General features: G+C 38.2%; 1 protein-coding gene across 1 annotated transcript in view; it reads right to left on the bottom strand.

The window, feature by feature from the left end:
• Nucleotides 1–23,715, bottom strand: part of foxj3 (forkhead box J3) — a 114,191-nt gene that overhangs the window by 64,338 nt on the left and 26,138 nt on the right. The window contains 1 exon segment of the mRNA XM_058790661.1: nt 1,655–2,084. Coding sequence (XP_058646644.1) covers nt 1,655–1,975 — 321 coding nt within the window. The 5' untranslated portion in view covers nt 1,976–2,084.

Raw genomic sequence — 23,715 nt, 5'->3', positions numbered from 1 at the left:
TCTTCAACTAATATTTACGAAAATAAAAATAATCAAAGGAACTGTGTATCCAATTATCTAACTTTTCATTACTCTGTTTAAACGAACGCTAACAGACTACAGAATGCATATTTGGCCCTTTGTAAACTGACATAATGCCAGATTCTCAATATAATAGCTGTAACAATAAATGATACAGAGATGGAATGTGGCAATTAGCGGCCATCATTGAGAACAGCGGTGGGTCGCCTCTTTCCATGAGGCTTTTGAAAAAAGGCTACATTCCAGCAAAATGGAAAGCCGTCTCTCGGTAAACGTGTCAGGGCAGCAACCTTGTACTGCGATTTCAGTGAATTCAGTGAAAAACGCAGAAATCCATTTGTTATGTCTGTCCACCGTGTAAAATGTGTGCAGAGGGGGGAGGGGAAAGGAAAAGAGAAAGGCTGATGTCACAAAAGGCATTACAGGTGCTAGCAAGCAATTTAACTTACAGCCATCTTCCCAGGTACCACGGACAAAGTGTGAGCACGTTTCTAGCGCGAGAATAAAAAAAGGTTCATCTTAAAGAGTAAAAGCATCACGTTGACCCTCAAACTCACCTCAGAAATCTGCAAATACAAATCTTTTCAGTGGAAATAGCGTTATGCTTCTGGAGGGAAGAAAACTTAAGGAAATAGGATTGATAAATATGCAATTGAAACTCTCCTGCTCTGTAATCCACAGACAACAATGGGGTGGAACTATATGGAGCCACATGTTTGATTTGTTATTTTGATTATAGTTATCAAGTAAAACCTGCATCTATAAACATTTTAAGATGATTTTTAAACTTACAAAATCATGTGTTGCTCTCATATCTACACTGACATAAATATCCGTTTTACAGCAGAGAAAAAGAGGGTGATGTGTGTGAAAATATGCTCACCAACAGATAGACGCATAGACACACGCATACACGCACAGATGCACAGGGACGCGTCTCGCACGGATATGAACCACGTACATCTTGTCTGCCTGCAATAAAGCTGTGCTACCGATTCTATTGCCAATAAATGTCAACTGATTGGAAAGCTCATTCTAATATCAATTTCCATCTCCGCTCTTTAAAAGGCAATCAGCACGGCTTCATCTCTGTATATCATATGCTCCTTGAGATGGTGACACAGCAATGGCTCTCTCCAACATAATGGACTTCTATCAAGGCATCTGGCATGAATAATACAAGCCATGAAAGGCAGTTTTTTTCCTCTTCTATGGCTTGTGTGGCTGGATCTGGCTGGGTGAATATCAACACACTTCCTTCTCACACATGTGTCTCCAAAAAGAGCCTTTATTTTCTTGTGTCTAGAGAGACAAGATACTGTGTCAAATATTAATGGTCATAAAAAGATCCGAATGGCGCTTTGCAAAATAGCAGCGTGGCTGTTGCTTTGATATTTTCTAAACGCTCCTTGGCGAGGAAAGGAAGAAAAAAAAGCCTTGACAGCATAAGAAATGAGAATAATTTCACACATTAACCTTGGCAGTCTCCTCTGACTAAATTCAGGGCTGATTCGGTACACTGATTGAATTTAAGTGGAGGGACGTCACTCGTGTGCATGCAAATGTCTCTGACGGGCAGAAAGCAAATAATGACAAATTAACTGGCGCTTACTGTCAACGCCTCGCCCCTTACCTTCCACCCGCTGCCGGCTTCCCTGTAATAGGGGAAATTGTCACAGATCCACTGGTAGATCTCGCTCAGTGTCATTTTCTTCTTTGGCGAGCTGTTGATGGCAAACGTGATGAGGCTAGCGTAGCTGTACGGCGGTTTGCCGTCCTTGTGCTGCTGCACCTCTTCCTGGTCCAGTGTGGTGTTGGGGTCCAGCAGGGCACTCTTCTTAGCCATGCCCGGCCCGTGAGCGTTCTGGGCGTCCGCTTTCTGAATGGCCGCCCGCATGGTCAGCTGCGGCAGCCAGTCCATGGAGGTCAAGCTGCTCTCCAGCTCCGACGTCATGGTGGCAGGTCGAGTGGCGGCGGCAAAGGAGGGGTGACGATCCGGTGCGGCGACGACGCAGAGGCTCCCTCAGATCACTGTTTTTGTCGGCGTCACTCAAAAACGAAACCTGCAGAGAAGAGCGAGAGAGGGGATCATTATATTGCCCGACACTGTCAGGATATGAGCGATTGCTTCTGAAGCGCGCCGACACTTCAATAGTTAGAACCACTCCAGCTGGAACCAATGTCATTTTAATTAGCACATTCAAACAGGCAGCATTTCTCTTTGGAGAGAAGCTCTAGAACAGACGCAGATCTGCAGACAAACCAAAAAAAAAAAAAAACACTGAGCTGCACAGACTGGCCAAACCGTCTGGCCCACCTCCTACCTCCGGCCTGCACCCTGCAGCTGACTCACACAACTGTAATCCGAGCTGCAAACTGAGTAAATGCTGCGGAATTGTTTTCACAACTGCTAGCCAAATGGGGGAATGGTTCACAAGGAATTCCAATTCTCCCGAGGGTAGCGTAACCCTTTCTATCTCCCTCTACCCTTCCCACCCCCTCCATCTCTTTGCTTTGTAAACAGGCCTCCGAGTTGACGTCTCTTATTCCCGTCTGCGGCTGCACCCTACACCCACAAACAACCTTGTGTTTTAGGCACGCTGCCCTCTTTGGCTCAAAATAGTAGCAAAAGCGTGAGGCCCGTCCCATCACATAGGTACACGATCGGGCGGCATAATCTACACATCGCGCAGAACATCTTATTGTGAAAATGACAACACGACTGGAAAAAAGGCACCAGGGGAGGGAATATCCCACATATTATTCAGACGAACCTCGGTTTAAAAATACCTCCCCGGTTCTCTCGGGAACCTCATTGAAATTCCTCTAGAATGGCGGAAAGCGAGCGCGAGCCTCTGAAATCTGATAAATGAGATGTCTGTGAGGCTAGTGCTATGACAGACTGTCTTTTTTTCATCATTCTGTCATTTCCATAAAGGTGAGTCATGACCCTGTAATTTAAACGATTTTTTTCCAGCACAAGGATGGGACCCTCTGATCCAGCTGTATGAAGTGCAAACTTAAAATTCTAATTTAGCATCCTCACCATTCACATGCAGGAAATGAGCACCTTTGGGCACTTGCTAATTAAATTAAATCAAATCTATGCACAGCGGACTCTTCAATTTCTCATCCATCCAATCTAATTTTCACATAGACTGCAGAAATAAACTGCATTGACAAACTGAAACCGCTGCATGTTGCAACAAACAGGCAACCACCCTGAAAGCAACGCCAGGCAGACAGCAGTCAAATAAATGTGAAAGGTAGGCAATCCATGAACTGATAAAATAAACAGCCTGAACTTGCTTTTGGAAAAACTCTCTGCCAAATGCAAAAATGTAAATTTATGGTTACCCAGTATCTGAAGGTTTTCAGAGTTATCAACATTTGTATCAAAAATCTAGACAAAAGATATCCTGTGGTGACATGTTAATGTCATCTCAAACTAATTTTAAACAGATTTTTGCTTTTTTTTCCATAACGAATGCAACATCTATGACCTTAAATTAAACTACATGAGAACCATTTATTCCAAATAAAAAAAAATAAAAAAAATAAAAAGATTTAAAACAATACACATTCAAAATATATTTTAACCCAAACACTTGACATTGATTCCGAAAAAAAGGCTCATGGATATATTGGATAACAACAGCGTCTTCAATAAAGGAGAATTTGTAAGCTTTGCCCTAGTCGATTATGACCATATATGCATTTGAAAGTAAAGACTACACAAGAAACACCAAAGCTGACTATAGCAGATAAAACTGTGGGCAGCAGAGTCTGAATTGCTCAGAAAAACTTTGAAATATTGATCAAAATAAAAGAGTTGGATATCAAAAAAGGATCAGATATAAAAAGCTGCAATAAAATAACTGAAGCAAAGTTCAAAACTTTCATATCAAGTTTCAACCAAGAAGTCATCTGATGTTTTTTTTGGAAGGTCAGAGTGACCAAAACAATGCTAAAAATACTTCAGGTGAACTTATAAAACACTTATATATAACAGTTCTTATAACAAAAAAAAAAAAAAAAAAGCTGATTGTGTGTTAATTTGGACTTAGGATAAATATTTTAATATTTGTGAGGCTGTTCATGCCACGTGCATAATGCACAATGTATTTTAAAGCTTTGACTAATAAAGTAATACATTACAAAAATGCCAAATGATGCATGCAGAATGAGGCATTCTGTGCACTTAATATTCACATCACCATCTCACAAACCACAGAACTATCCCTGCAAGAACTCTGAATGATGAAATCTGCAGATAAATGTTCAGGTCTCAAGCATGACCTACTTGCTACAGGGCTGCTGCCATTTTGACTCCATGCACATCAGCCAGGGATGCACTGCTCACAGGAGCGCTGCTGTGGTAATTAGCGCACCTCTGCAGTGCCAGGCAGTAAAATGCAGTCTGCATCTCCCCTCATTAACAGTGGCACCTGTACAGATGACTCGGTTACAGGCCCATGCTGCAGAGGAGCATGCATTGACTGACACGGAAAAGGGAAATGGCTGGTGGCCATTACGCACATCCACAGAGTTAGGTAGTTCAGTCTACTGAAGTCAGTAGCCCCCTGGGAACTGATTACAACAAATGCATGTCACTGCTTTGAATTAACAAAATAGAACTAAAATACTACTTTTTGAGCTAAAATGATGTACCATTTGATAATAGAGCTGCAGAATGTAATTGTTTTTATGATGCTGATGAGAACAATTCTGTATTGATGCATTAACACAAAAGAATCAATATTTTACAAAATGTAATTAAATAGGCCTATCATACATATTAATGTAATGTTTTATTGTAAATACCGTAGGCTACACTTATTACATATGATTAAAAAAAGTTGCATATGTGCTTAGGAAGCAAACACTTGTGCCTGATGTTTTGGTTTTTACTGAGGGTACTGCAGGACGTGCTTAATGTTACAGTTATTAAGTGCAATAAACCACAAAAAAGATCTCAATGCGTTAATTGCACTGACTATCGGACTTGAAGTGCACATGCACAGAAAGCCACCTCTCTCAGACAGCATGTGATCCCAAATTCAGTTCTCTTTAGTAGTGTATTGCACCTGAATAGTCAGATAGACAGAATCATTTCAAAATATCTGTCTTGGTGAGCATTCAGGTAAATACAACTGGTTGTGTCTTAATTGAACAGAAAAAAATTGGGGGGGAAATCTGATGTGTAACATTATATTTGACCTGTGCATTAACCTGCTGCTGTCCGGGTCATTTATGTTAATCAAACAACAAAAGAAAAGGGTAAATTCTTGACTGGACTTGACTGAATATCTTTTGCAGCTTTAATTACTCAATTTATTTGCAATTAATTAACTAAAAACTACAGTGATTATTTTTACATTTGATTACATTTCACATTTGATTTTTACAACCAGTTCCCATATGTACACCAAGCGGTGTTGATTTAACACCGGGAAATTTACTGTGTGCTTCTGTTAAATAGATTTAAAATGAGGAAAAAAGTAAAGCATTGTTAATATCATTCATAAACAAATTGTTACCTTCTGAATTAGGGCTGTGCGATATGACGATATATATCAGATGGACGAAATAAAAAGTCTATCGTTTCATATTATGTTCTATCGTTTATTTCGTGGTGTCGCAAAATACATTGTTTACGATAATACTTTTTAATCATTTGGATGACTGAGATCTTTACACACCACCACGGGGCGTGAAGCGGAGACAGAACCAGGTGGAGCTCGTTCCTAAATGAGGGACTACATCTGTAGCATGGGCACGCGTTTTTAAGCACTGCAGTTTTAAAACAACCGATTTTAAACCGTTGAAACACAAACAACAGAGCTATATGCGTGCGCCGCTGTTTCTGTGTGAGAGGACCACACTTTTTTTTTTTGCCGCTTTATTGGCTTTGAACGATTACATAAACACACTTATATGCGACAGAATCCCCGTCTTGGCAAGTATCCTCATAAAGACAGCGATTTAGGTCTTAAGAGAGAGGAAACAGCTAAAAGAGAAAACGCATATGTAACAGTATATTGCATCCGGACTTCGGTCGTAAAGGGGAAGCTGTCCAATATTTGTTCTGTCTGCCATTCATATTAATCATAGCACATTGCTAGAAAATCTCTCACTGCTCTTGACTAAATCACTTTTGTAACTTTAATAAGAAATAATAATAAAAAATAATGATTATACACATGTTAATTATACATAATACACGTGTTAATTATATCTATCATAGATAGATATAGATATAATTAACACAGTGAAGACTAATTCATTTACACAACGTATGCAGCGTTTCTTATTTATTGTAGTTTTTTGTCCTATTGCTTGCAATTAGTTTCTTATACTTATTTCATCACTGACTGTTTATTTATTTTCAGTGAGCTTGAGGTTTTTTTTCCTTCTTTTTTTTTGTCTATTTTTAGGCTTGTATTAGTTTGATATTGAAATGGGTGACAAGGATTATGAAAATTCTATGGTATCAAAGATTTTAATATCATAAAAACCTTTTTAAAAGAAAAAAAATTACTATATCGTGATATATATCGTTATCGTGATATAAAATTAGTCATATCGTGATATAAGATTTTGGTCATATCGCCCACCCCTACTCTGAATAGTTACCGAATCTAATCGTGAAGCAAGTGAAGATTCACACCTCTATTTAATACACATTTTCTATTTGGCAAAAGGTTAAACATTTTAGTGTTTTAGGTGCTTAAAAGGAAAAAAATGTGGCCTTCCCTAAGTGAAATAAAATAAGTAATAAAATAAATTCCAAGATTAAAACAAAATAGAAATATATTTTTTTAAATTATAAAAGCACAAAAGTAAATGTTTTCTATAAAACAAATAATAAAATTACATACACACATACATATATATACACACACACAGTATCTCACAGAAGTGAGTACACCCCTCACATTTTTATAAATGTTTTACTATATTTTTTCATGTGACAACTGAAAAAAATTACACTTTGCTACAATGTAAAGTAGTGGGTGTACAGCTTGTATAACAGTTTAAATTTGCTGTCCCCTCAAAATAACTCAACACACAGCCAATAATGTCTAAACCACTGGCCACATAAGCGAGTACACCCCTAAGTGAAAATGTCCAAATTGGGCCCAATTAGCCATTTTCTCTCCCCGGTGTCATGTGACTCGTTAGTGTTACAAGGTCTCAGGTGTGAATGGGGAGCATGTGTGTTAAATTTGGTGTTATCGCTCTCACTCTCTCATACTGGTCACTGGAAGTAGAGGTCTGCATTCCCGCAGCTCTCCCGTGGGAACCGCGGGACCCGACCAGATTTCTTGCGACGCAGGATTAAATTCCCGAATAAAAAACAGCATATCTGCGCTTTATTCTTATTGACCACTGGTACAGCCTGTACTCAGGACTGTTATGAATGCGCTGCACTCATAAACCAGTGCTTTCTGCGTCGCGCATTTATTATAAAATAAATACACTTTTGTGCAGACTACACTTTTATTTGTTAGCCTATCTCGCTTTCTTTTAGTAGCGGAAATTTAAATGTGAGATTCTGGAAAAGAGATCTAAATTTAGCGGGAACGGTCGGGTCGTGAAGAAAATTATTCTAAGCGGACAGCGGGTGAACAGAGAATATATAGCGGGATCGAGTGGGTGCGGAATATAAACTCGTGGGAGTGGGACTAAAAAAACAGTCCCACGCAGACCTCTAACTTGAATTTCATGGCACCTCATGGCAAAGAACTCTCTGAGGATCTGAAAAAAAATAATTGTTGCTCTACATAAATATGGCGTAGGCTATAAGAAGATTGCCAAGACCCTGAAACTGAGCTGCAGCACGGTGGCCAAGACCATACAGCGGTTTAACAGGACAGGTTCCACTCAGAACAGGCCTCGCCATGGTCGACTAAAGAAGTTGAATGTACGTGCTCAGCGTCATATCCAGAGGTTGCGTTTGGGAAATAGACGTATGAGTGCTGTCAGCATTGCTGCAGAGGTTGAAGGGGTGGGGAGTCAGCCTGTCAGTGCTTAGACCATACGCTGCACACTGCATCAAATTGGTCTGCATGGCTGTCGTCCGTAATGCTAAAGACAAGCATACTAAGGACATGGATTACTGGAACCATGTCCTGTGGTCTGATGAGACCAAGATAAACTTATTTGGTTCAGATGGTGTCAAGCGTGTGTGGCGGCAACCAGGTGAGGAGTACAAAGACAAGTGTGTCTTGCCTACAGTCAAGCATGGTGGTGGGAGTGTCATGGTCTGGAGCTGCATGAGTGCTGCTGGCACTGGGGAGCTACAGTTCATTGAGGGAACCATGAATGCCAACATGATAACGACCCCAAACACACCTCCAAGACGACCACTGCCTTGGTAAAACAGCTGAGGGTAAAGGTGATTGACTGGCTACGCATATCTCCAGACCTAAACCCTATTGAGCATCTGTGGGGCATCCTCAAACGGAAGTTGGAGGAGTGCAAGGTTTCTAACATCCACCAGCTCTGTGATGTCGTCATGGAGGAGTGGAAGAGGACTCCAGTGGCAACCCGTGAAGCTCTGGTGAACTCCATGCCCAAGAGGGTTAAGGCAGTGCTGGAAAATAATGGTGGTTTTATAGTTTGTGTGTAGATTGTTTTAAAATCACTTAATATTTCAGAGCCTATTAAATGTAAAAAATAATGGCTTTCAATTATACTGTAATGTTGAATGGCTATAATTAATAGGGAAAATTGAGGGAAAATGCATTTAATAGAGACACCATGCAGTAGCAGTATTGGTATCAATACTTCATTAATAATAGGCTTCTTAGTAAAAAGATGTTTAAAAACATTTACATCTTTATGTTGTTTCTACATTAATTTGGAGGTTCAATGTGAAATTATGACAATATAAATATGCGATTAATCATGATTAATTACAACAAATGTGTGATTTTTTTTTTTTAAATCTATTGACAGAAAGCACTAATGTTAACCTTTTATAGATTTTAGATTTCAATTTAATTTCAAATTTCAATTTAATTTTGAATAGCCCTGCTCTAATCTGTTAACATGGGTGTGGAAAAAATACGCACCACATTTGCACTGCAAACTGAGTATGTGTGAAACAGGCGAAATACGATGGCCTGCTCCGTTTACCAAACAAGAATCTCAACTTTTTTGAGGGACAAAAAAAAAAGAAAAAAAAAAAGAAAAGATAAATCAATAAATCTGTTTTTTTTTTCTTGTAAGTAAAGTAAAGGACAAATTAAAAACATTGTAAATGTGTTTAGTCATTGTAGTAGTAATGACTGCCTGTTTTTGCAAAAAGAGTTTCATGGCCGGTAAAAAAAAATATTTTGACGGTAAATTTGATCACGTCACCGGCCTTTGGCAGGTGTGGCGTGTATGTATGTATGTATGTATGTATGTATGTATGTATGTATGTATGTATGTATGTATGTATATATATATATATATATATATATATATATATATATATATATATATATATATATATATATATATATATATATATATATATATATATATATATATATATATGCGCATGTGTGTGTGAGTTAGGATGTTCATTTCGGTTATTTTTCCTAACCGACAACCGACGCTCGTTAACCGATTATTAAACGTTAACCGACAAGATTATTTTAAATTAGAACTGAATTAAATTAGAAAGAATAAGTGTCTGTGACCCCTTAAAAATACTAACATTTGTTTTCCGGGGATTCATTTTACATGCGCAAAAAGCAACAAACAACAGAACATGAGGATTCACATGGTCATCATAGCTATCACATCACGCACCTGCTGCACTTCTGCAGCGGAGAAAAACATAATAAAGCTAGGCGCTATATAGCCTATATATTATAACGAATAAATAGGCCTATACGAGAAATATATTTTCACTTAAATCATAAATTTAAGAAAACGAAAGAAAAACTGTGCAACAAGTAGCGCGAAAGGAAGCCAGACGGCAGAAAGTGGCCCTTTTTTTTGGCTTATTTTACAAAAGCGCAAAGATTTGTTTTTATTGTGAATGTACACAAATAAAAGCAAACCTTTTACAATTACGATTATCTTCATGACTAAAAGGAGTAGTTGCTTCCACTGTTACAAGGGGGGGAAAAAATCAAGTGATAGCTCCTGCGCCGCATGCGCGCACACAGTAAAGCATTCTACCTTAACAATGCAGCCTGTTCATTATCATTATAAAAAACAATCAGTGAAACATATGGAAAAAAAAACAAACACACTGCTCAGTTTAAATATGTAGTAAAATCTGTGCCATTAAGCGTTATCACCGTACCGCCGTGAAGTTATGCAAAACGTTTTGTTTTACGTGGATATTGGAACGCGAGTGAAGTAGGCCTAGGCTACATAAAAAGGTAAATAATATTTTGGCATTCAAATACATCAGGAATACGGAAACATTTGATTTTGTATGAATGAGAGACCCAACATTGGTTTCAGTTTCGTTTAGCCTAAATGAATTTGTTTTGGTTTGTCGTTTATATAGCTAGGCCTATAGCTTCTTACATTTTAAATTCTTGTTCTTTTCTAAATAGCCTACTGTTAATTGAAAGGATTTGTTGTGGAGTGAGGGGAACTAAAATAGCCTGGCTATGTTTACAGTGTTTATTATCATGTTTGTAATTCGCGTTGGCCTATTTCTGAATGAAATAATAAAATACGACTTATAGGCGACTTATGTTTTTTTTTTCTCTCTCTAAAAAAACTTTATTTTTTTTATTTTATTTTTTTTATACACGTAGCTTAGGGGTGGGCGATATGGCAAAAATATAATATCACGATATTTTTAAGAAAAATCACGATTCACGATTTTATCACGATTCTTTGTCATGTTGGTTTTACTATTTTGCAAGTTGTCTGACCATTACAGCCAAACTAATTTCCCTATTATAAAGACAAACCCTTTCAAGGTAACAAATTTTAAAAAAAGAATGGCGGCTATTTAGGCCAAAGTGGGCGAAGATAAAAATCTTTGTCATTATTTTATCTTTGTTATTAAAAAATGAGAACAAAGATACACATTACAAATACACATACTATACAAATAAAACGGTGTTTTATTTTCAGGTACAATAGGTGTATTTAGCAGGAGCATTCGAGAAATTGAATCAACAAATATAAAAATAAAACACTATATAGATTGATTCCTATTAAATCAACTGTATTAACGTTGTGAGTGATTTTTCTCTTTGTGTTTTGGTGTTTTATTAACATTGAAGGAATAATTAACCCCAAAATAAAAAGTTTTATATTTATACCATCATTTACTCACTGAAAAGTTTCTTTAAACCTGAATGAGTTTCTTCTGCTGAACATAAATGCTATTTTGAGGAACATGGAAAACCAAACAGTTGCTGGTCCCCAGTGACTTATTCCATAGTATTTTTTTTTCCTTCTATCAAAAGTCAATGTGGACCAGATACTATTTGGTTACCCACATTCTTCAAAATATCTTCTTTTGTGTTCAGCACAAGAGAAAAATACAGGTTTGGGACAACATGCGAGTTAGTAAATAATGACAGAAATTAAATTTTAAGGTGAACTATCCCTTTAATGGCAGTCGGCAGCATGTTCAGTACTGCCCCTTTAAGACATGTACGCATCTAATATACAGAGGCACGCATCCGTTTTCTCTAAGCTGTTTACTTACTCATTTTAGACATAAGCAATGGAGTCTATACATAAACCTTGTGTGTTTTGAGAGTATTAGTGCACAAGATAACTTAGTTCAGTAATCAGGCGCTTTTTGACAGGCTTTAGCACTCGTGCTTCGGATGTACGGGCTCAGAAAAAGCGCACGTCAGACCAACACGTGAATAAAACATTTAACCGGCAAGGCTTTAAAGCAGATCCGAATAATGTACAGTATATTGAGATGGAGGAATAAGAACTGCAGCTGATAGAATGTGCGCTGTAGCACGATACTACGATATTTCTTCAAAAGCAGATCGTGGAGACATTTTTATCGTCCACGATCAAAAATCGTCATATTGCACACCCCTAACGTAGCTTATATTCATGCAGCAAACCTTTTAAAATATTTTGATAAAGTGCTGAAAAATAAATAAATAAATAAAGTGATTTTAAACCGTTTAACTGATTGTATTAATCGGTCAAAGTTCTTATCGGTCAGTTAACGGTTAAAATGAACATTTCTAGTGTGAGTTATATGCAAAAGGTAGATTTTACTAATAAGGCCATGTTGAAACAATGAGAGCGGTTTAGTAACAACTCACTAACTGTGCAAATGCTCTGAGCATTAATATTCATCCTCTTATAGACTGCATTAAGAAATGCTTGAGAATTCTCAAGGTAAAATATACAAAGGCAAATGCGATCCCACTGTAATTCAAAGACAACAATTACTGGGAGTAATCGCTTTCCAAAACTCAATATCATCCGATCACAGTGTTAAAAGAGAACGTTAATTGCTTTGGCACGCCGTATGCTCTCTCAGACGCAGTTTCTACGAGTCAAAGCGTGAACAATAAATATTTACTTTACGGAACAAACGCGAGCAAACTCGTGTGTGTACATGGATGTGTGGATTAGTAAGCAGACTTGTGGTGGAGAAGGCCCCGTCGGGGGGATGGTAACTTGGCTTCGGCAGAGGGGAATCACTCTCTGTGAGCTCCTTCCACAGCGCCTGAAGACCTGGCACACCGCTTCACAACAACAACAGTGATGTAACCTAGTAACAAGCCCTTGGCTTTTCTACTCCTAACCGAAACTCTGGCCATGTCTTCTACATCAACAACATTATTACGGCGTGTAGAAAGGCTTGTGTTGTCTTAGCGATCATGAAAGGGAAAACAGGGAGGGGTGGGAAACACACTCACCTGCCCCAGAGTAAAAAGGAGATTCCTCATTTTTTCCAACACCCTAGGCACTGCTCTCGAGTTATTTTTGAAAACAAGAATAACTAAAATAGCAACGGCTCATTGTTTTGCCTGAACGTCGAGTGCTGTAATTGTTCGCTGCGGCCAGCCCGAAGACTCATCTTCATTAAATGGAAAAGTAGGTAACAGCAACAGCTTTTAAATGTCACTCTTCCCTCTCCATTAAAGGCTTAATGGTTGCATTGAAACCACCCCCAGGATGAGAGCATTAATAACCCAGTCGTTACTCGCATTTTTAGGATGTGTCAATTATCGCTCCGCTGTGCACACTGCCAGCCAAGCGCATTGTTCGGCTTATTACAGCCTGCAGCAGATCAGGGCTTGTCACAGTGAGACCGCCGCTCATCCTGGCCTGTCGGATGCCAGGGCTGATCTCGGGCCTGCCAGAGAGACTCCTTTAAGGCAGCGCGCACAGACCGGGAGATCCAAGGCGTCGGAGTAGCCCTGTTCCAGTAACGAGGTCTGGCAGATACACATTGGCCGGGGTGCTGTGTCCTCCGAGCGCCAGTCTCATTGCTTTACATGAGGGCAGATTCCCACCTCCCCGGCTCAGCCGTCTACAGGGGACGCATGCATGTACTCCATAATTAATCTGCCAGTCACAGCAAAGTGCCACTCTGGCTGGAGAGAAATGGAGAGCTGCACGCATACAAGCAGCTGATAATCATAAATGTAGCACCGTGTTAATGGTAGGTTAACGTGAAAGCCGAAGGATTTTAAAAAGCATAGAGGGCCAGGAATGCAGCTAAGACAAATGGACACTGAATTCCCACCCAATGCACTCATACATTTGGCAACCCAAAATAATAATAATAAAAAATAAAAAAAAATTTAAAAAAAAGTGTAATTTACCAAATTTTAAAAACACTAACAAATCAAATCACTGTCAGTCATTTTTACAAAAAAGCTAATCCGTTTTAAATGATATATAAGACCAATGTAGCATCATCTGGCTTCTCTTGCGAACACTGTATGCAAATTAGTGTTTGGCATTAAAAAGTGCAGTTTTCTCACAAAGTAATGCCACAGTATTTCATAGATTTTACTAACAGTGACAGAATAAATGTAAGGTAACATTAGTTTTCATGACATAATGAATTCACAGAGACTTGCACTTGACAGTAGCCATGAAGTAAATCTTAGTGGAATTCGTGGTTTAAACAAAAACTAAACAAAAAAACAACTACAATCATGACTCTGCAAAGAAATATCACCAAAGTACTGAAACAAGCAAATCACACCGAAAGAACTCTTTAGCGACCATCCATTCCCATGAAGCACTGCGAATGAACTAATCTCTTACAACAAAACCATATACATATTTGTAATTTGCATATTCTGCATTAAATCTAAAATATATTGTTTCAATACCCATAATAGTGCTGGGCGGTATGACCAAAAATTTATATCACTGTATTTTTCAAAATTATAACGGTTTCACGGTATATGACGGTATTTATTTTTTTCCATTCATAACCGGGTGTTAACCACATTTTGTACTGATTGAGGGAGGAAAAACTGCATTTGATTGACTCAGTTGATAGAATGCCCTATTTTACTGTCATGATGAGCGAATATTGTAGAAAAATTCCACACTAAATAGTGACTAAACACGACTCATTAATAGCCTACATGTTAACCAGGAGTCACTCTCATTTATAATCGCGACATCGTCTGATAAAATCAACATGCATCTAATGTTACACTAAAGAGTGGCTATGCGGTGGTTTTGGCTATATTACTTTTTTGTCTCATGCAGTGCACTGCCTGCGTCTGAGTAACAAACTAAAAAAAAAAAAAATAAAAAAAACAACAAACAAAAAAGTGCATAATATTAACATACGAACTATGCTCATATTTATAATTCCAAACAGTCAGTTAGCGGCAGGTGCTTGGAAACGCTATTTTGTACTCATTTATTGACGAATCTGCTGCGGTACGGCCAGCTGAATGCGGTGCTTCGCTGCCGCTCGCTGCACAGAACAGACGCCGAGAGAGGCGACACTGCGCTGGGAGTCAGATCTCGCGCTCGCGGGGCAGCACTGGAGACATCTTCCAACTGAACCATAGCTAAGGTTTATCCAAAAAAGTCACTAGGTTTGTCAGTTTGTATGTTCTATGTAAAAAAAGCCGCTAAAAGGGTCTGAAAGTTGCTAAATATAGTGCTATAGTCGCGCTCGTGTGTGTGAGACGCGGGAGCTGATGGCAGCGGGCGGTGGATATTGTGGATAAGTTCTTCTGTGTCATCACGTTCAACTAGTTTACAGCTTCAGAACTTTCACGCTTAGTAACACATACAGCTGTGTTCTTGCCACAATGCAATAGTGAAAAGAAACCCCTCTCAAACATGTCGTGTTCCGAACGTTATTTAAATGACACCGGTTTTGCGGTATTTTAAAAATTCATATCATAAGAAAAATAAACACCGGTATTCGGTATGAACCGGTATACCGCCCAGCACTAACCCATAATAAACATTAAATCAATAGTTTTATATTTCATCATCATTTTTAGATCAATTACTTATTGCGGTTTTGAGGTCACTGTTTTGGTTCGGTTCTGTATTGGGTGAAGGCATGTATAGACTATTCTTAATGTGGTACTAAACTAATAATAAAAGGCTAATACTCCTACAACTGTCTATCTCTATAATTATTCAATGTCTGCATTCTCTCTTACTTGAACGCTACTGTTATATATAGTACCTAAAAACACTTTACTTGCAATTGTTTGTTACTTAAATCTACGTTCTTATCCTAAATAACAGAAAAAAATAAAAATAAATACTAGGCCTATATCATGATATACATTGTTATTGTGTGTTTTTAAGGGGGAAGAATGCTTTTTTTTTTTTTTTTTTTCTTCAAATCAACTTTTACAATGTTGTGATTGACCTTGTAGCTGTATCGTTTGGATCATGGCTTTTAATATTTTCATTAAAATCTCTATGAGAAAAATACTTTCATAACCTGAAAATGTGGGCGTACACTCTTGCACTCTATATATCTTAATAACAGGATTTGTTAATTTGGCTGTATCAGGAAATTGTTGGATGTTAAACTTTTTCTGCCTATTTAACCAAGATTGAATGGCAAACATCTATATACTCATTGGGGAAAATAAAGCAAAAAACAACAAAAACACATCATGACTAAAACATTAGTCCATCAGAGTGCTAAATAATGATTATTGTGGTGCAACCTTCATTCTCATAATATAACTATTCTGAGCAGACCTCAGATTGCCGGATGCAGAATGCAAAGAACGAAAAGGTACAACAAACAATTTTATCCTTTATGACTGAATCACATATCAGCCTCCAGCTGCAGACACTGCACTAGTGCCTACTGAGAGAACAGAAAAAAATCCTTACAGGCTAATCAGCTGCAGGATGTCACATGGGGTTAAAAGCAGAGACAACAGGCTTTGTAACCTCTGATGCAGATACACTCAAATAATTACTGAAAAGGGAGGAAGGAATTTGAATTTATGCAAGAGTAATTATGCCATTTGGGGATATTAGAGAGATTTTCTCAGCAGTCTGCCACCACTCGCAGTGCTTTTCAGAGCCGGGCGGCTAAGAGCTGCACACGCTGACAAACACAAGGCCTTCGGCTCATTGTGCAATCTGCGGGCCCTTACAAAATGACGCTCAGCATTCCAGTAATTCAATAAGCCCTTCCAGTGAATTACAACCCTGATCAGGAGGGGGATTGTCTCTGAGTCCCTGGCAGCTAGGCTGGGAGGTGCCCTTTGTGTACGAAGTGGTGCCGCTGCCCTGACACTAACCATGCGAACCCAATTACACTGCTTTGTGAGCCCGCGGCCCCCATATTAACACATTCTCCCCTGAGAAGCGTCGACCAGTGCCAGCCTGGCAGCCATTTGCCAGAGCCCACTGTTGAATCTCAAATAAAGCACTTAAGGCTCTGGCAAAATAATCATTTGTCCCTGGCATTCTTGAAAGCCCCCTTTCTCATCAGAATTCCCTGTTCCTTTCCTTGGCAATTAAATGCTAAGCTCTTCTACTCTCTGCAGCAGGCAGCACAATGGGACCTCAGAGCAGCAGCAGACACAATCCAATGCTCACTTGCATTATTAAAAAAAAAAAGAAATGAAATGAGAGACAATCACGTTTGCATGTAGCATTCTATTGCTTTGGATATGCATCGTAACCTTTAGACGGGAGGCTCTTTATTAAAGGATCTACATTTCTGGAGTTTGTCTGAACTAAATTAACATTAATTGCTCTACTCTAGGTATAATGACAATCATCTGTACTACTCATAAATCTCACTCGTATGTCATTTTTTCCAATTCCAAAATATATTCCTTCGGAATATTATGACAGTTTATCATGATCTATCTGGTTAAATTTGTCACACTTTAACTATTAAGTCACAACGAGCGAATAAACAAGCCGAAATAAAAGGACTGAATGGCTTTAGCCATTTCAAGTTCATCTCACGTAGGCCTAAAATTGTCAACACTTGGGATGACATTAACACTTGGGTTATAATTAAACCCGTTTTGCTTTTCAATCAATATCCAATCTCTCAGAAGTAATTAACAACATATTAAAGAGTTTATTGCCTGGCAGAGCTGGCTGCTGCTGCATCATTAACTGTTAAAATGTGACTCTTTGACACCTACAGTCATTTCGCAGCTTTTTACTGCAACAACCCCCCCTTCTCTTGGCTGTCATTCCAGCACCCTCCTCAAAAAGAAACACATTACCTTCCGGCGGGCGCAGATTCATATTAGGACTCGCACATAATGGCGGATACCAAAAAAAGAAGTGGCAGAACGCGAGAGAGAAGAGATATGCATAATCTGCATCAACCACAATGCACAGTAATTATGAATCTGCACCTTGATGGATCATTAAATCAGATGTTTAAAAATTAAAACATAGCAATAATGCAGATATCAACCCGAACACATGCAGAGACAAAAATGATTCACAGGGTTGTGAGTGTGGTGCGTGATGTGTCACAGGGGGCTAATCCCTTAGGAAATGAAGAACTGAGACAACATGACTCAGAGGGGGAATACCAGCGAGGGCTGATGAAAATATGGACTAAAGTTGGTGATTTCAAACCCACACGCTTTAGTATTACAGACGCAACCTTATTTATCTTTGATGAAGGTTATTCTCAGCAAGTCTGCAAGGTTCAGATTACAGGCTAAAAATGTGAACGTTCAGTGTTCAGAACCATATTGTTGGCCATGAGGAATATTGCCATTTCTCTATTCATACAAATACACACAGAGAGTGCATAAAACTGAGCCAAACGATGTGTTTGAAGTGCAATGCATTACTAATAAAAAAAATAAAAAAAAATGACTGCATCTAGGGAAAACCCTTAGCGATGTACCGACGACCAATTCAAAGAGCAACCGTTACTGTTCAAAAGCAGCCACCCACTATAAAGACTTACCCTTTTCCCAGAATGATAATGCATCGGAATCTGTGGTTGCACAACGCGGCGGCACACTAGAGATTAGAGGATTAAGTCACAGGTCAGTAGTTTCATCTTTTGTTGATGTTCCAGCTTACCCATTGCTTTTAAAAGACAATGCAGGAAAGGAGCCATGTTACATGAGGCAAGAGGCACGTGTTGTCAATATACTACAGTCCCAAGGACACTTTAAGAAATGCTATTGCACACAAAAATGTATAAATAAATGAATGAAACATGGCAGAAGCAGGTGACAGGGAAGGAATCAACTGGACCGACCTGCAGAGGAATTTGACCAGGGATTCCTGGTCATGCAGCTTTATAGTTACACCCAGTCATAAATTCCTCTGAATGATGCCATATATAGAAAGTCCGGACCGAGTCATACTCAAGGCTGGGTTTAGTTCTGTTGCTGCACAGTCACCGCTTTTAGCAAACAGTAACAGATAGTAACAAATTCTGCATGTAGTTAAACACTTCACAAGACCAGCTTTGATGGTCCCAGTGACTAAGAAACCCACCCAACCATATACTTTATGGGTGAGAGTATATAGCTTCCTCATTATTCATCAAGGGCAAGTTGTTTACATACAGTTAATAAAAAGGCTTTCAATGTAATAAAATGGGGAGGTGTTTATGTTTCTCCATTGCAAAAGGAAAAGTATCAAAGTATTAGCCTCAATATCTAATATCACTATAGGATTTGTGGAAGTGAAAAAAAAAAAACATACATGCATATCAACGTTATAATATAAGTGATGGTATTTTAATTTAATACATTGAAAAATTTATCTCAAAGTAAGATTAAATGTGCTAGACTGTCTTGGTTAAAGGTCCCCACGGATTAAAATAGAAAGGAAAAAGAAATCAACAAGCTTTTTATTTAGTGCTGTCAAAAGATGAATCGCATCCAAAATAAAAGTTTTTGTTTACATAATGTGTGTGTGTTCTGTGTACATTTATTATGTATATATAAATACACACACATACAGTATATTAGGGGTGTGAGAAAAAAAAAAAAAAAAAGATTCACCTATCGCGATTCTTTTTAAAACGATTTAAAAATCGATTGATTTACCTCAGAATCGATTTTTATTTAATTATTTTATTTTTCCTAAGAGGTGGTGGGGAGAAGTTAGCGCTTTGTAATTCCAACAGAGGGCTAAAGGTGTTCGATCAGCATAAGACAAAGTACCGCGAGAGCGATTCGAAAGCATGCAGAGCGTCTGTTCTCTCTGTAGCTCTCGCAGTGCTTTGATGTCATACAACAATCATTCCGTGCACGCAGTGCCGCTGCATTAGATGACGTCATATACATTTCAAGCTGGCGAGAGAAAGCAAAACCATGACAGAGGCAGAGGATCAAGCCTCTTCCAGAATTCTTTCTGCACCTTCACGTTTTGAATCCCAGCTGCCGGGAAAACATGACTAAACATGACTGAAATGGTGTGCAAAGTAACATAGCACTATTTTATTTCAGAAAGTATTTTTTCTGCTCATTTTATTGAACATTTGTTTTGTTGAACATATTATATTCATGTGCAAATTCACGGTTTCGGTACTTTAAAGTTTCATGGTTCAAGGTACTTTACATATACAGTGGGTACGGAAAGTATTCAGACCCCCTTAAATTTTTCACTCTGTTATATTGCAGCCATTTGCTAAAATCATTTAAGTTCATTTTTTTTCCCTCAATGTACACACAGCACCCCATATTGACAGAAAAACACAGAATTGTTGACATTTTTGCAGATTTATTAAAAAAGAAAAACTGAAATATCACTTGGTCCTAAGTATTCAGACCCTTTGCTGTGACACTCATATATTTAACTCAGGTGCTGTCCATTTCTTCTGATCATCCTTGAGATGGTTCTACACCTTCATTTGAGTTCAGCTGTGTTTGATTATACTGATTGGACTTGATTAGGAAAGCCACACACCCGTCTATATAAGACCTTACAGCTCACAGTGCATGTCAGAGCAAATGAGAATCATGAGGTCAAAGGAAATGCCTGAAGAGCTCAGAGACAGAATTGTGGCAAGGCACAGATCTGGCCAAGGTTACAAAAAAATTTCTGCTGCACTTAAGGTTCCTAAGAGCACAGTGGCCTCCATAATCCTTAAAAGGAAGACGTTTGGGGACGACCAGAACCCTTCCTAGAGCTGGCCGTCCGGCCAAACTGAGCTATCGGGGGAGAAGAGCCTTGGTGAGAGAGGTAAAGAAGAACCCAAAGATCACTGTGGCTGAGCTCCAGAGATGCAGTCGGGAGATGGGAGAAAGTTGTAGAAAGTCAACCATCACTGCAGCCCTCCACCAGTCGAGGCTTTATGGCAGAGTGGCCCGACGGAAGCCTCTCCTCAGTGAAAGACACATGAAAGCCTGCATGGAGTTTGCTAAAAAACACCCTAAGCACACAGCTAAAATAACGAAGGAGTGGCTTCACAACAACTCCGTGACTGTTCCTGAATGGCCCAGCCAGAGCCCTGACTTAAACCTAATTGAGCATCTCTGGAGAGACCTAAAAATGGCTGTCCACCAACGTTTACCATCCAACCTGACAGAACTGGAGAGGATCTGCAAGGAGGAATGGATCCACAAATCCAGGTGTGAAAAACTTGTTGCATCTTTCCCAAAAAGACTCATGGCTGTATTAGATCAAAAGGGTGCTTCTACTAAATACTGAGCAAAGGGTCTGAATACTTAGGACCATGTGATATTTCAGTTTTTCTTTTTTAATAAATCTGCAAAAATGTCAACAATTCTGTGTTTTTCTGTCAATATGGGGTGCTGTGTGTACATTAATGAGGGAAAAAAATGAACTTAAATGATTTTAGCATATGGCTGCAATATAACAAAGAGTGAAAAATTTAAGGGGGTCTGAATACTTTCCGTACCCACTGTACACTGTGTATGCTTCTGAAATAAAGATGTGATCTTTAGAAAGATGTGATGCATTGTTTTTGTTAATATGACTCATATACAGTCTCTTTTAAGGGTATAATCAACTATTTTCCATTGTCTAGTCTTTAATAAGAAAACAAATCACAATAAATTGTAATATCGAATCACCATAGTGACTGCTAAGATGTGTTTTTTTTTCATTGTGACTGTATATTAAGTGTATCATTCAACTTTTTCCCATGGTCTACAGTTAAAAAACAAAAATCTCAACATAGCAATATCGAATCTCAATACTTGTAGAATGGAAATTCTTTATTAAAAAAAAACAAACAACAAAAAAATAAAATAATCGCAATACATATTGTATCGGCACCCAAGTATCGTGATCGTATCGAATTGGGAGGTAGGTGTATCGTCCCAACCTGTTGAAAATATTTACATGTATTTACATGTCTATATTTATATTAATATAATTTATATTATAAATAAATATATTTAATATATAAACCTATTTTTCTGAAATATATACATGCATGTGTGTGTATTTATCTATGCACATAATAAATATACACAGTACACACATCTATATTACGTAAACACAAACTTTTATTTTGGATGCGATTAATCGTTTGACAGCACTATTTTTAATACATCTACTTAGGACTGTCAATCAAAGACAGAAACTAATAAAGACAAACAAACCCTAAATGTGGGTGACTTGACACTGATTTATTTATTACTACAGGAAAGCACGTCAAAGATCATACATCGCCTGACATCCCCATCTAACTATCCCCTAATTAGGATGTAAAATGATCCGTGGAGAGCAACAGGGCAACAGGGGTAAGTTCCACATAAGGTCATGTTACACCAAGGTTGGAGTGCCCACTCTGGCTACAACTCTGCAGTAGAGGCAGTAGCAGACGTTAAGACTGAAAGAGGAACTCAAGCATGACAGAGCAGCAAAAGACTGCAGTTTGAGATGTCCTCAGAAAAGGAAAGTTTAGTTCTGCATGGAAACTCTCAATGCAAGACACAGGCTAAGTCTTAGTACAGGGCATCCACAGTGATTACCTGAGAATATTATCACATGTATGACTTGGTCTGAATTAATTGGAGAAAAGTCATAAAAAGACATTCAAACTCTTGACATGAAGAATCTCTGGGTAGAGGTGTAATCAGGGTCTAAATTGGAGATTCGGGGCCTAAAATTAGGATCGATATAATTCTACTATATTTCTAATAATAATAATAATAATAATAATAAATTTAATAATAATAATAATAATAGTAATTTAAAATAATAATAATAATAATTAGTATTAGTTCAAGCTATTTTCTATTTTTTTCAAGCTAAACTGTCGCAAAAATGTAAATATAACCCATCATCATGTTACACATGTTGTAAAGTTACTGGCCACCGTTTTGTTTCCTTGCCAAAACCAATTTTTATTCACATCTGGCATTTATGGAGTGTTAATTTTAATACCCTGGCTGCAGTTATTTTGCAGTGTAGGCAAGAAAAGTTAGTTGATAAAATGACCACAAGTGTCACTGATCTGTCTGTTTAGCAGTTGAATATTCACAGCTGCATCAAAGCTGCTAAGAGTCACACTACAGTAATGCTGACTCCCCCCTCCCTACCCCCTCAAAAGCTCGAACTGAAAGCATAATATTAAGATACATCAGATATTAACTCAGCTATTCATTAAAGAATAGAATTGTGTTTTAATTCCTTTACAAACAGATGATATGTCTGAGGATTATGGGACTAAGGGCAGACACACCTCTCTCACTCACACACACACACATCACATATATCAACAGGATACTGTTGGGGCAGGATGCAGTAGCAGTGACTCATTTCCTTTCACTAATTTGTGGCATGAATCAAAAATCTCAAGCTTTCGTGGGTCAAAGCAGATGTTCATCAAAAAGATTTCACCTAAAAGTAGCGACTGACCTTGGCCTCCTCAATGAGTAAAAGAATGAGAAGCACTGCCTGTCTGCCCCCTGTGACTGCTATTGACATGTTTCCTGCAAGAAAACACAATTGCTGGCTAACAGGAAAGTAATCAGCTAAACTGGCTGGCAGACACAGTGCCAATACGGTAATCATGGAAGCTCAAGCTTATCATCCAATGGCTACTTTGGACAACTACTTACATAAAATATAAGCACAGTGGTCCTAAAGCTTGAGACCATATTCTCTATTCTAATTTATTACAAAAATAAAGTAATAATTTGTAAATGTAAAAATACAATTTATAAATGTAGTAATAAATGACTTCTTAGACATATAAATGGGGGGACAAATGTTTAGGGCCAGTAAGATATGTTTAAGAAATCAATACTTTTTCAGCAAGGATGCATTACACTGATCAAAAGTGACAGTGAT

This window comes from Onychostoma macrolepis, chromosome 11 (assembly GCF_012432095.1).
Source record: "Onychostoma macrolepis isolate SWU-2019 chromosome 11, ASM1243209v1, whole genome shotgun sequence".
Lineage (NCBI taxonomy): Eukaryota > Metazoa > Chordata > Actinopteri > Cypriniformes > Cyprinidae > Onychostoma > Onychostoma macrolepis.
This window is presented reverse-complemented; position numbering and strand designations above follow the sequence as displayed.